The sequence below is a fragment of the Bubalus bubalis genome, chromosome 3 (assembly GCF_019923935.1).
Source record: "Bubalus bubalis isolate 160015118507 breed Murrah chromosome 3, NDDB_SH_1, whole genome shotgun sequence".
Lineage (NCBI taxonomy): Eukaryota > Metazoa > Chordata > Mammalia > Artiodactyla > Bovidae > Bubalus > Bubalus bubalis.
In genome coordinates this window covers 12,720,573-12,734,938 of record NC_059159.1, presented here as the reverse complement: position 1 = coordinate 12,734,938, position 14,366 = coordinate 12,720,573, and the positions used below count along the sequence as shown (strand labels likewise).

The 14,366-nt window shown below is 53.0% G+C and overlaps 1 protein-coding gene across 1 annotated transcript; it reads left to right on the top strand.

Annotated features, from left to right (window-relative positions):
- Positions 1-1,625: 1,625 nt before the first annotated feature.
- SECTM1 (secreted and transmembrane 1) lies at positions 1,626-12,754 on the top strand. Its single transcript, XM_045164776.1, has 4 exons — positions 1,626-1,852; positions 10,015-10,164; positions 10,386-10,700; positions 12,450-12,754. Exons 2-4 carry the CDS (start codon positions 10,080-10,082, stop codon positions 12,458-12,460), a joined length of 411 nt encoding a protein of 136 aa, XP_045020711.1. The 5' UTR covers positions 1,626-1,852; positions 10,015-10,079; the 3' UTR covers positions 12,461-12,754.
- Positions 12,755-14,366: the final 1,612 nt, after the last annotated feature.

The window sequence follows — 14,366 nt, the reverse complement described above, 5'->3', positions numbered from 1 at the left end:
GTGCGGGGACAGAGCCAGGCCCAGGCCTGTGCGTGCCCCTTTGTCTCAGGTCACCCTTGGCTCATGACTCCGCCGCCCCAGGTGTGAGCTCCCAGGACACATGCTGCCCGCAGCTGAGGCTGCACCTGGCCCTCTGCCACAGGGAAGATGGAGCTGGGAGGGTGTACGCAGGCAGGCTAGGCAGCGGGATGACATCAGCAGCCTTCCTCCGGGCGGGTCTGCAGGAAATCTGGGCGCTGCTGGTGAGAGCCCGGAAGCTAGCGAGGCTGGACATGGACCAAGGACTCCGGGTTCAAGTCAACAGCAGCTGCTTGCCTCCAGCAATTTGAAAAAAACGGAGCCTGGAGTCGAACAAAGAACAAAGAGTTGAAACACCTCTGTCCTTCCCCGCCCTTGTGACTCTAACACATTGCCCTTATTCCCCACTTTCAGAGTCTCAAAGAGAGACTTCTATCTTAATGATTTTTATAAGAACCAAAAGCATTTGTACAAGATAAACGAACACACCCCTGCAAGGAAACTCCCCGGTTCCCGCACTTCTTTGAGGTCAGCACCTATTGGACTCCACCCTCTGGGAATGAGGGCACTCAGGTATGTCCCAGGGACACCAGTTTTGGCCACAGAGTGTCTCTATACCCAGCCTGCTAGGACCCTCCGTGGGGAGGGAGCCGGGAAGAGGGGCTCCTTCTGCTCAAGGGCTAATGAAGGACAATTTATAGCTTAAACTCTTTGCCACTTGCTCCTATTCACTCTCACTCCTTATCCCTGCCTGTGTCCCCAGCATGACTTCTATCTAGGTGGACCCAACTTGCATTTCTGAAAGATGGAAACAGACTCTGAGAATTCTCAATGGGCAGAGCTCGGCCCAGTGCCTGTGTGGGGGTGATGCACACAGCAGGGAAGAGGCAGGTCCCCAGATCCACGCAGGGGGGTGAACACACCCAGCTCCCCAAAGGAAGATCTGTTCAGACGGAGCTTGAAAGGGGAGAACTCAGGCACTGGCTCTCCTGGAAAACTGCCACCTACCGTTTTCTTTAGAATGATCATCTAAATGCCCTGCGTCTAATAAAAATATAATAAGGAATTTACTGTCAAGAAATTCATCTTTTCCCCTGAACTCAGGGCAGTTCCTGAAATTCAAGTTCAGTTCAGTTCAGTTCAGTCCCTCAGTCGTGTCCGACTCTTTGCGACCCCATGAACCGCGGTTCGCCAGGCCTCCCTGTCCATCACCAAGTCCCGGAGTCCACCCAAACCCATGTCCACTGTGTCGGTGATGCCATCCAAGCATCTCATCCTCTGTCATCCCCTTCTCCTCCTGCCCTCAATCTTTCCCAGCATCAGAGTCTTTCCAAATGAGTCAGCTCTCCACGTCAGGTGGCCAAAGTATTGGAGTTTCAGCTTCAACATCAGTCCCTCCAATGAACACCCAGGACTGGTCTCCTTTAGGATGGACTGGTTGGGTCTCCTTGCAGTCCAAGGGACTTTCAAGAGTCTTCTCCAACACCACAGTTCAAAAGTATCAATTCTTCTGCACTCAGCTTTCTTTATAGTCCAACTCTCACATCCATACATGACTACTGGAAAAACCATAGCCTTGACTAGTCAGACCTATCTTGGCAAAGTAATGTCTCTGCTTTTATGGGAAACTCGAGTGACTTCCCATATCTTGAGGTTTCCTTCCTGGATACAAGACCTGGGTATCAGACTTGAGGTGCATGGATTCTGAATCCTTCCCACCTCCTCCTTTCCTGGCTCCGCCCTGGAATCATCATTAGGGTTGAATGCAGCCACTCAGACCTGTGCACAGACAGGCTGCAGCTGCAGGGGTGGAGGAGCCGGTTACCGGTCGCAGGTGAGAGCTGGAAGGGTGGTGGCCGGGGCTCCTGGTGTAGGATCACGCTCAAATAGGGGCTGGGTTGATGGAGATGGGGCGCTGAGCTCCCAGGCTCTGCGTTCTGCCTCTCCGCTGAAGGAGGGAAAAAGACAAAGGCTTCCTGACTTGGTGGGGAACTGCCTCTCTGAGGGGCAGCTCCAGGCTTGACTCTGCCCTTGTCAGGAGGAGCAGAGACTTGGCGTCTTGAGCTCCCGCATCTCCACCCATACGCACAAAACCTGTGTCCCGGACCACACCTGGGAACACTGGGACACCTGCTGTCCCGGACCACATCTGGGTTTAAACACTTTCACGTCCAGGCCAACACTGCGACTCTCATACTTGTGCACACACTCTCACTTTCATGGACATACACATTTGTGTGCACTCACAAGGGGCACACACGCACACTCAGCCCATTCACTCACACACTCAGCCCATTCACTCACAAACACTCATTAAAACAGAGGAAACCTAGAGAAGGTCACTCCACTGACTTGTTCTATGCTCTCCATTCATTTTTGGTTAAGCTGCAGCAGCAATCTCTAAATTCAATTCACCACCCACTACTGGTGAGCGATCTGCAATTTGAAAGCCAATTTCCACCCCCAGTGCCTGGGGAGCCAGAGCCCCTGGGAGGCCCTCATCCCCTGGGACTAAATAGTGAAGGTGGTGGGGAGGCACAGGCCCCCACCGGCCCCCAGAGGGCGCAACCAGCAGGTGCAAGGAGAGGGAGGATTCTCAGAGGAAGTGCCTTGTGAAAGAGAGTGAGAAGTAGCTCAGCTGATGGGCTGGCAGGTACTGATGGCCCGTGAGAGCAGCAATGGTTTCCAGACTCAGCCCCCAGGCTTGCAGGAACTTATTACTGCCCAGTAGGATCACCCCTGACCATAGCAGCAGGGACAGGACACAGCAAAGTCTCCCCAGACTGGGGCATCCCTTCCCTCTGAGCCAGGGTTGGGGCTCCGTTTCAGTGTCTCCTGAAGGTGGTTGGTCGCCTCCCTCCACACTGTTGGTGAAAGGCCTGCCTGGACAGCAGAGTGCTCAACCTTCCATGTAAATATCCAGGTACATACACGTTACCACTGAGCCTTTGCATGGGAAACCTGGTCCAGCTTCTCCTGGTGCTGCAGGAATGGAGATCCCTGCTGACCGAGAACCCGTGGCCCCTGGTTAGCTGATAAGCCTCGAGCCACATATCTGCTGCCTCAGTTTCCCCAAGGTCCTGTGGCAGGACAAAGTGCTGGCAACGGAATGCACCTTCCAAGGTGTTCCACTGACTCCCGAATGTGATCAGGTCCCCAGTGACAGCACAAACCCCAGCTGTGTGCCCCGGCTTAATACACGGAGATACCAGCAGCTGTGACAGTGATCTGAGAGAATGGTGAATTGTTGCCTCACTTTTCCCAACTCCAGAAACCTCAGGGCCCTCCAGGTCTTGCCCCATGCATGCAGTCTTCCTGTAGCACCCCCGACCCTCTGCCTTCTCACCCCTCTCTTTCCCTCTTGTGCCCTGGCCTCTCTCTCTCCCATTTTCCTGTCCTTTGCAGCATCAGAGACAAGAGGAGGGACTCAGACAGAGGAGTGGAAATGCCAGACTTAAAAACCCATCTGAATTTCAGATAATGAATCACTTTGAAATGTAAATATGTGGTAAATATTGCTTAAAATATACCTATATTTAAAAATAAGACAGCAGTGGAACCCCAGACTGATAAGGGCAGCAAAGGTGCCTGAGGACACGGGGAGCTCCTCCCATCCCCAGTCGAGCTCCTCCAGCCCAGACCAGCTCCCCCCATCCCCATTCCAGCTCCTCCATCCTCAGACCAGCCCCTCCATCCCAGTCCAGCTCATCCATCCCCAGTCCAGCTCTTTGCAGACACCCCTTCTGCACTCTATAAGGTGGAAAAGTCTGTGTCTCCATTGTACAGATTTGGTTTAGTTGAGACTGGTCTATGGTTTCAAGGATCTACCCCAACCTGGAGTTCTTCCCAGTGCCTAAGCTGTATCATCTGATGATGAGGAGCCAGGCCCACGGTGGTTGGAGTTTGGGGGCCGAGACTGGTGGGAAGGGACCCTGGCATCCTTGTCCAGATTCTGGAACCCTCCAAGGGCTTTCCCGGTGAGGAAAACCTCAGGGAGCACATGAAATTGGACTAAGAGGCTCGTGTGTGTGAGGGCAGAGCCCCGCCGTGGCCTGGGGATTGCTCAGGGAAGACTGGAGGTTTGGGGGCAGCGGGAAGAGCATCAGGGAGTCCCAGCCAGTGCCCATCTGGGAGCCCACACCTTCAGCAACCTTGGACAACATGACAGAAGATGGCCAGGGCTCACCTGTGCACAGGCCATACTCCCTCAGGAGGACTCCAAGTGGTGGTAGAAAGTCTGTGACACTTCCTGCTTTCATAGTCTTCTGGTCCTTTCATTTTCTGTGAGAACATGCCTATAAATAGCGCATCTAGTGACTACAAATTGGTATTTAAGGTGAAGCTAAAACAGATACTAATGTTTAAAAAATGAGTCAGTATAAAATAATTTTTAGGACATAGGGGTATATGAAAAGTGAAAGTGTTAGTCACTCTGTCATGTCTGACTCTTTGTGACCCCATGGACTGTAACCCACCAGGGTCTTGGATCCATGGGATTCTCTAGGCAAGCTGCTGAAGTGGGTTGCCATGCCCTCCTCCAAGGGATCATCCCGACCCAGGGGTCAAACCCACGTCTCCCTCATTGCAGGCAGATTCTTTACTGTCTGAGCCACCAGAGGAGCCCACGAATACTGGAATAGGTAGCATATCCCTTCTCCAGGGGTCTTCCCAACCCAGGAATTGAACCGGGGTCTCCTGCATTGCAGGCGAATTCTTTACCAGCTGAGCTACCAGGGAAGAATTAATTTTTAGGACATAGGGATATGTAGTGTTGTGAAAAGCACAGAGGTTAGGGTGGGGAGGCTGGAAGGGCGGGGAGGCTGGCGAGACAGGCTCTGGGGTGTTTTCCTGGCAGGTAGACAAAATATGAGATATTGAGAGCAGAGGGTGGTTTGGTGAGCCTGACGTAGGCTCAGGAGACCCCACACACCTTTCCCAGGGGGCCATGCACTCACTGCTGGAAGACACCAGCTGCCCTCCCAACCGACCTCTGGACTTCAGCCTGCTTCATCCCTTTTGCTTTCTTTTTACTTGTCAACACACACGCTCCCTCCCAGAGTCCAGTCGGACAGGTCAGCGTGTGTTACAAAAACACCGTTTTGCTGAGGTCACCCCCTCTCCATGTCACCTGGTCCAGGTGCAGACCAAGGTTGACCTTTGACTCATTCAGCTCTGCCGGGCCCCTGCCCAGAGCTCACTGGAGGGGACTGACCACACCCTTCATGTGGCATCGGCCCTGCAGGGAATTCTGAGCAGGTCTGCAGGGATTGAGCACCTATTGTAGGCAGAGCATGTGGGTGGCCCTAGGGGCCCTCCCCCCAGCATTGTGTGTGTGTGTCTCTGTGTGTGTGTCTGTGTGTGTGTCTCTGTGTGTGTGTGTGTCGGTGTGTGTCTGTGTGTGTGTGTCTGTGTCTGTGTGTGTGTGTCTGTGTCTGTGTGTCTGTGTGTGTCTGTGTGTGTGTGCTGTGTGCAGGGACAGGGTGTTCTCCCAGAGAGTGAGAGTAGGATCCTGGAAGCTTCTGAAGAGGGGATGGCTTTGCCAGGCTAGCTTCTCCTGGTTCCACATGGAGTGAGACCCTGCGTGGTTCAGGACTGTGAATGAACCTACTCATTCTTTTACTTTCAATCAACGTCCTGGTGGCTCAGAGAATCTGCCTCCAAGGCGGGAGACTCAGGTTCGATCTCTGGGTTGGGAAAATCCCCTGGAGAAGGGAAGGGCAACCTACTCCAGTATTCTTGCCTGGAAAATCCCATGGACAGAGGACCCTGGCGGACTACAGTCCATGAGGTCACAAACAGTCAAACAGGACTGAGTGATTTTCACTTTCACTTTCACTCAGCATCCCAGAAAGTGCACTAGGAACTTGAAACACGACTCCTAAATTTATGGGAAGGATGACAGCTAGACAATGGTCAGGAAAACGTGAGGAGGAAAGGTTTTGAGGAGTGAGTTTCCTTCTGGATACTGTAGACCCCTAGCTGTCTCCCTCCCAGACAGACCACACCTGCCCTGCCCACTAAGTCTCCTGGTCTCACTGGGCATTCGGTGATGATGCCAGGTCACCAGCAGGAGGCTCCCCCTCTCACACATGAGGGATCACTGCTCTCAGAGCACAGGCTTAGGTGGCATTCTTCCTTTGGGTCCCTGGGGGGTTAGCCCTCCATGTGACCCTGAGGACACCTGCCTGCTCCAGCCTTGGGGCCAGTGGGCATGGGGCCTGGGAACGTATTTTCAGCCTGGGGAGACTTGGCCTGCCTCCCTGTCGATGGGACACCCAGGCCCACGTTCGATGGGGAACAGGGGGGCAAAGTCTGTTCCGAGGTCAGTGGAAGCAGCAGAGTGGCTGGGGTCCGATCGGAGACCTTGAGGAGACTGGAAACGCTGGGGGTCCTGCCCAAGGCTTCCTCCAGGATGGGTCAGTGGCCAGAGATGAGCACACAAGATCAATCTCCTGCCTGCTGAGGCAGCCTCAGAGGAGGACATCCCTGGGAGAGGGTCTCCCTTCAGGCAGTCCCGAGGGCTCTGGCTAGGAGGCCAGGAGTCACTGTCAACCACCAGCAAGGGTGCCTTTGGGCCCTATGGGTCACTGGGCACCATTCTGTGTATGAGAACCTTCCAATTTAAGAAAAGTTATTTTATAAAAAATACTCAGGAAAAGAATTGAGCAGATCTGAGGTGCCAGGAAAAGCCCCAGCACAGGAAGTTGCAACACTTCTTTCGAGACCATTCCATCACATGAGGTTCTCAGCAGCAAGTAATAGTGAGGAGCTCTCTATGCCCCATCTTGGCAATTGCTGAAAGGCAGCTACTGGGTTGTGTCCATCTGTGGAATCTCAGACTCTTTTGTATTATGCTGAGCAGGTTGGGGCAGGATCAGGGCAGCTGCCTCTCTTCACTCAATCACCAAATTCTTAGTTCTAAAAAAAAAAAAAATTGATTAAAACCGTGTTAATGTTCTTGTGAGAAACGAATGTCCAAGGAAAGATAAACAGCCATAGAGAGAACCTGCCTTCCTGGGGTGAAAACGCATGATGGACAGCATAGTGGCCTGTATCCTGGGGCTGGCAGGGCCTGAATGGCCCCACGTGGTGGGGGCGCCCTGGCCAGGGCGACAGGGTGCTTCACTCTTCAGTGCCTCAGGCACCACTTGTCCTCCTGGAAAGGAGCAACATTAGACCTGTGACATGCCGCTTGCAAACAGACCTTGAGGAATATTCAAGATTTGAGCATAAAAATAGACAAAATTTGACCATGATGGATATTCCACCATCTGGGAAGCCTTTTAAAAAGGATTCTCTACACAAACAAACAAAAACTACTTTAAAACAAAACCCTGAAGCTTTGAAGGAAAAGACAGACAGGACGACATTAAACATGTGGAGTCCCTATTCCAAAGACGATCTGGGGAGAAATGATGATGGAAACATACCTCTCCTGGAAGGCAGTTTGTTTCTTTAAGGGGTTAAAGTCTTATAAAGCTGTAAGGAGAAGACAGACTCCCAGGAAGAGGAGCAAAGGGTTTGCAAAGGCAGTGACAATGTGGAAATCTGAAGGGCCAGAAACAGGATGAGCTGGTCAGCCCTCCACAGCACCAGGTGTCACCAGGAAGAGGCGGAGCTAGAAGCCCAGGGGACAGGGCAGCTCACAAGCTAAGACAAAGGGAATCCTTGCAGCCACTGAAGTCAAGCTTTCAGGATCGGGGGAGGCAGACCTCACCAGCAACACACTACAAAGTGAGAACCAGACAGAGAAATGGACAGAACATGACCCCAGAATACTCCTTCCAGTGTTCATGGTTTGTGTCTGATTACTCCAGTGAGGGGAAAGCTGAGGTCTGGGGAAAGAGGGAAGGACCAGTGTGAGTGTCCTGGGGCAGTCGTGACCAAGGACCACAAACAAGGGATCAAAAGAAGCAAAGTTTGCCCTCCTCCAGTTTGGAGGCCGGAAGTCCAAAATCAAGGTGTCAGCACGGCTGCAGGGAAATATCCTTCGTTGTCTCTTCCAGCTTCTGGCGGCTCTGGTGTCACTTGGCTTGTGGCCACATCCCTCCACTCTGTGCCTCTGTGAGCTCCTGGCCTCTCCCTGGTCTGTTTCTGACAAATTTCTCTCTTCTTACAAGAAAGCCAGACACATTACATTGGGGCCCACGATGCCCTAAAACGACCTTCTCTTTATTTATGGCTGCAAAGGCTGCATTTCCAAGTAAGATCACCTTCACAGATTCTGGGTGGACATGTGTTTTGGGGCCACGTTTCACCCTTCCCTGATGGATCAGTGGTAAAGAAAGTGCCTGCCAATGCAGGAGAGGTGAGTTTGATCCCTGAGTCAGGAAGGTCCCCTAGAGAAGGAAATGGCAACCCACTCAAATATTCTTGCAGGGGAAATCCCATGGACAGCATAGCCTGGTGGGCTCCAGTACATGGGGTTGCAAACAGTCAGACACGGCTTAGCGACTAAAGAGCAACATTCACCCTAGTACATACAGTACAGAGGGCGAGAAGAGAGAGACAGTAGTGGGCTGTCTAACCTGATTCCACATATGTGAAATCACATACCTGTGTGTGCACAGAACTCGTGTCTCTCAGGTAACATCAATTTTCATCAGCCACAATTGTTGTACTTAAGTGAGAAAAGAAGGCTGTCCTTCTGACGGTAAATTAGGAATAGAAGCAAGTTTAGAAAATCAAGGGAAGCCAGACAGAAGCACCGGTCACAGGGGTCTGGGGGCTGAGACTGTCCCTCTCCATGTCATTCTCCTTGTTTGACCCAGAGTCTCCTGGAGTCAGGACTGGGGCTGGTCACCAATGGCCCTCAGCTCCTGGAAGCGATTACATCCACACTTTCCTTTGCTCCTGGCCCTTCTGCCCAGTTCCCTGCAAAGTGGATAAAAGAAATCAGAGACACGGAATTCAAAACCAAAGGGTACTAACTCCATGAAATTCTGGAAAAGGCAAAACTCTGGACACAGTAAAAACTCTGGACAGTAAAAAGATCGATGGTTGTCAGGAGTTGTGGGGAAGGATGGATGAATGGATGGAACACAGAGGATTTTTCAGGCAGTGAAGCTACTTTTGTTGTTGTTCAGTCACTAAGTCACATCCCATTCTTTGTAACTCCATGGATTGTAACCCATCAGGCTCCTCTGTCCTCCACTATCTCCTGAGTTTGCTCAAATTCATGTCCCTTGAGTTGGTGATACTATCTAACCATCTCATCCTCTGTGTAGTACCTAATGGTAGCTACAAGTCATTATGAAAAGTGAAAGTGTTAGTCGCTCAGTCATGTCTGAGTCTGTCCATGGAATTCCCCAGGAAAGGTTACTGGAGTTGGTGCCATTTCCTACTCCAGAGGATCTCCCTGACCCAGGATTGAACCCTCATCTCTTGTGTCTCCTGCATCGGCAGGCAGATTCTTTACCACTGTGCTGTCTGGGAAGCCCAAATGTCAGTTTTACTGGATGCCAAAGCCTGAGATGATCATTTGTTTCAGAGGAAGTGGAAGTACAGCTTTCCGGACTGTAACCCACGAGTTCCACAGGAAGACTCTTTTTGTTGATAAAAGCACATCTGGAGAGTGGACCAAATGTCCCCGAATGCCAATCCTCAGAATCCAAGAGTGGAAGAGGGGCAGGGAGCATCCAAGGTGGTCTTAGGCTGGTGTCAGGGTCAAGTGGCCACACGAGACGCTGTGTGTCACGACCGTCTCCACAGGACACATGGCTCAGGGAGTTTGCATGTTTTATATAAAATTCAAGATAACCCCAGCAATATAAATGCACTTGTGTCCCAGGGACTTGTTTCCTGTCTCATCTGTTTCTCATCTGTCTGACAGTGGTCCCACTGCAGACATTATAAAGGTGTCGAGAAGGGTCATGACACAGTTGGGTCAGGGAGGAGCTTGGGGACCCTCGCCCACCCTGGCCAGGGTGCAGCCCCTCTCACTGGCTTCCCAAGGAGCCTAAGGGAACTCTGACTCATCAGCTTTCCTTCCTCCAGGAGTGTCCCCAAAACCAGTAAGGAGGACGAGGGACCCCTTAAAACTCATCCACATCCTGCTGGCCATGCTGCCGTCAGCATCCACTCTCCTCGCTCCCAGGATGTTCTGGGTCCTCTTGTTTGCGGCCTTCAGGAGTGCTCAGAGTGGAAGTAAGTTGCATGGTCCCAACTCTGCCTGCCAGCTGGGGGCGGCGGTGGGGGAGGGGAGGGGCGAGGAATGCAGCAGGGGCAAGATGGGTGTGGGAGGAGAGACCTAGATCAGGCCAGGAGGAGCCCAGGCTCCAGGTCGTGCCAGTGATCCCAGGAAGGGCAGTCACTGGATGTCCTGAGGTCTAGCCATGACCCACACATGTGACTTTCCCCCCACACAGTCTCGGACAACCCCAAGTGCACCAAAGGTGTGGTTTCTGTGTCGAGGGGCAAGCCAGCCATGATGAGCTGCAGCATCTCCAATGCCTTCTCCCACATCAACATCTCCCTGAAAGCGGACACGAAGGCACCCTGGAAGCTCATCTGCAGTGCAAAGCCCCCAGGAAACGTCTGCCAGGATGGATGGGAGCTGTGGATTTGGGAGGGCGAGGCGTACCTAGTAACTGAAGAAGCCCAGGACACCCAGGCAGGGCGGTACAAGTGGAGGCTGATGGGGCGCCAGAGAAATACCAGAACCACCACACTGACCGTCGTAGGTGAGCAGGGCGGGGTGGGGGGCAGGGATTGACCCCCAAGAGCTTCTCTTTTTGGTGGGCAGGAGTGCGGAGCAACTAGGGAGGAGTGATTCCTGCCCACCTGAGGTGCCCAGAACCAGAGATAAGGCCTGAAGAGGACTTCCACCCTGCCCCACCCATGCCACGGCTGTGCCCTCTCTGAGCTTCTCAGGGCAGCCCCGGCACGTGTACTGCTCACTGTCCCCATGTGCTCAGGGAGCTGGCCCCTCCCTCCCTAAATACCGCCTTTCCCCCCACCCCAACCCCTTGCTTTGCTGCAAACTCCCCAAGTCACCATCGCTTCCTTCCCTTCTTCACCTGTTCATACGCAGTCAGAGTCACCCTGAGTGCTGGGGACAGGAAGCAGGGGTCCAGCTTTGCCCCGAACAAGGAACAGTGGGAGGAGATGAGAAGGCACCCCTCAGCCTAGCAGGCCCTGGGCGGGGAACCCAGTGAGGCCTTCATGATCTCCTGTATCCAGGGGCTCATCTGACACCTGGGGTGGAGGGGCTGTGTCAGGGTAGGCCCTGGGAAGGCCCCTGCCAACCTGCCCTGTGTCTCTTTGGCAGGGCCGCAATACCTGCTCCTCAAAGCTTCTACGGGCAGGTGTTCCTATCTTCATCCTGGGCTACCAGGAAGGGAGCCCCCGGAAAGCCCCCTTGGGTCTTCCCTCCACAGACACCCTCACCCTCTGTCCCTGGAGCCCTGCCCATCCCATGCACCCATCCCCCTGCCATTCTCCCATCCATGGGCTTCCCAACCACAAGTGATGTCCCCCTCGAGGGTGCCCCCAAGATGGTGGGGGCTCCTGCACAGGTGAACAAAGGAGGGAGGGCCAGCCCCTCCCATTTATCGCAAGTCAGCAGATGAGCACACCCCGTTCTGATCTTAATCCTGAGCACACTGAGCAAGATGCTGGTAACCTTCCCCATCCTTGCCCTGGGTATCCTCCGCAGCCTGCTGATTTGCACGCTGGCCTAGTGCCGAAGGTGTGGCTCCCTGAACTTCAAGCTCCAGAAGCTATTGGCCACTAAGCCTGGTCTGTGGGCCGGGGAGGGGTGGGGTCATCTCGGACCACGCATAGACACTCTACCCCATGGTCTCATACCCACCGAGACTAGTGAGACAGTGGGGAGCATTTGAGGTCCCAGGACCCCTGCCCCAGAGGACCCCAGGCAGCAAATGCAGTCCTAGTCCCAGAACGCAGATGCCCCACCACAGACAGGCCACGGAGTCCACACCATCCCTAGGACCCCCTAGGGGATGGCATGGGGGCTTCCTGCTTCTTCCAGGAGACCTAGATGTGTGGGTGGGGGATGTTCCTACAGGACGCACTTGTAGGCAAAGGTGTCTTGCGTGGCTCTCACCCCTCCCATCCTCCCCCCTTCCCCAAGTAAGGAGGCTCTGAGCCTGGGGTGGGGAGCTGTGAGCACCGTGTGCACTGGACTCTGCAGAGGGGACGTGCAGGGAAGAGCAGGCTGAGGACTAGGAAGCTTGGCAACTTCCTGGCGTCTTCCTGATGGACATGCCAGGGAGGGCTCCTTAGCAGGTTCTGGGGCCCAAAGTGCAAAAATCTCACGTTCCATAGCGCTTGACCTAACGGGACCCTCCCCTCCTCCACCCCACTCAGGCCTGGGCTCCTCCCCAGGGCAGGAGTGCCACGCTTCGGTCACCTGGGAGATGCCCCAGTCTGGGGTCCTCAGCTGATCATGGACACCCTCCTGTCTTTAGAACATGAATAAGAACCAGTTTGAGGGACCTTCCAGGAAGCACTTGAGGAACCAAAATGAGGATATCAGTGACCTGAGATGATGCATGAAGCCTCCTCCACCAACCCCAAAGGGTAGAGCAGCGCCTCTGGATGGGAGGCCGGACAGGTGGCTGCTGGTGGAATCTGTGTCCAACCTCCCTGGTCTTCCACAGCCCTGGGGCTCCCCTCTCTGCCACCTGCCCCACGTGCTGCCCCTTCCTGTTCCCAAACCGCATCCCAAACCATATATGCCAGATGTCTTTACAAGCAAAACTGTGCAACCCCACTGAGTGTATTCTTTGTCGTTTTTTTGGAGGTGGGCTGGGACGTCTTTTTTTCTTCCTTTCCTCTTTTGTTCTCAAGATTTGATGACTTTCGTGATGCACTTGAATTGCTTTCTTTTGAGTGTGTATATCTATGATAATGACTTTTGGTCTGTGGTGACCATGAGATTTCGATACAGCAGTCTACATATACGTGCAGGAGGGTTTTCAGTTGCTCATCTCTTCCTTTCCAGTGCATTTCGAATGTCCTGCGTGCGTCCTCTCCTCCTCTCGTGATTACTGGTTTTGACCTCTTGTTTGTGTGCGTGGATGGTGTCCTATTTCTACTGTATGTTTGCCTTTACTGGTGAGCCCTCTTATTTCATCCTTTTCCTGTTTCTCGCTGTGGCCTTTTCTTTTCATTGTAGACAAGTTCCTTTAAAGATAGAGCTGGTTGGTGGTTCATTGAATATGTTCCTAAAAGGTACATATAATGTGATAAAAAGAAGGTTTTCCTAGAAGTGCTACCTTCCGTGCTTTGCAAAACGTCCACATTGCTAATCCTCAAGATGACTACACTAAACCTAGGAGCGAATCATCGAATGAGCTGAGAAATATATCCTTAAGTGGAGACAATAAAAATCTGAAAGAAGCGCTGTGAGTCTCACAAGCTAAAAAGCCCCAGCGAGGGTGGTCCAGTGGTTAAGAATTCGCCTTGCAATGCAGGGGACGCGGGTTCGATCCCTGGTGAGGGAATTAAGATCCAAAGCACTGTGGGGCAGCTAAGCCTACATGCCACAACTAGAGAGCCCATGAGACCCGACACGGCCAGAAAATAAATATTGAAACAAAAAAAGGAGTCCAAATACATGCAGAAGACCAGATATCTGGGAGTCCTCACTCACCACGAAGAATCTCAGATTGGATCAATGCACTGTGCCTGGCGACTGTGTTCTCACAGGAAGGTAACGATCCCAGAACAGCTTCGCTGGCACCCAGACTCCAGGTCTAGAACTGACCGTATTTGCATCTTCCAGGTTAAAGAAAGGTTCGTGCCAGAAATGCTGGGTTTGTTCCACCCCCTGGGCCAGGCCCCTCAGACACAGTGGGCACAGCACGTGGGAAGACCATGCTTTGGGGGCCATGGAAATCTGTTCCATTTTTCTTAAAACAGACCAAAGGTGTTGATGCTTTGAAAGTCATTCAAAGGTCATTTTAATATTGCTATTACGGTGGGATGGGCTCACATTAAGTCATTCAGCCCCTGCACACCCAAGGCAGGAAACCTAGAAAGAAATACTGTGTCTGGGTCTTTGACTAATTTTAATTTTCATCTTGTTGCTTATCTGTACGTTCAAGGATTTCTCTAAAGGAAGTTTAGCTCTGAGTCCTTGCAGTGCCCTAGAGACCCTTCCCCCCAGGCCCCCCTGCGCATCCTCAGACACACTGGCCCTCTTGCAGGCGCTCAGAAACCCCAGGCATTCTCTGGCCCTGGGGAACATGTGTGTGCTGATGCCTCTGCTTGGAACCCTGTTCCCAGATGTGCCACCTGACCCTCTTTCACCTCCTCAGTCCTTTACTCCTGTGGCTCCTGAGGTTCGGCACCCCTCTCCCAACAGGTGCTGTGTGTCCTGC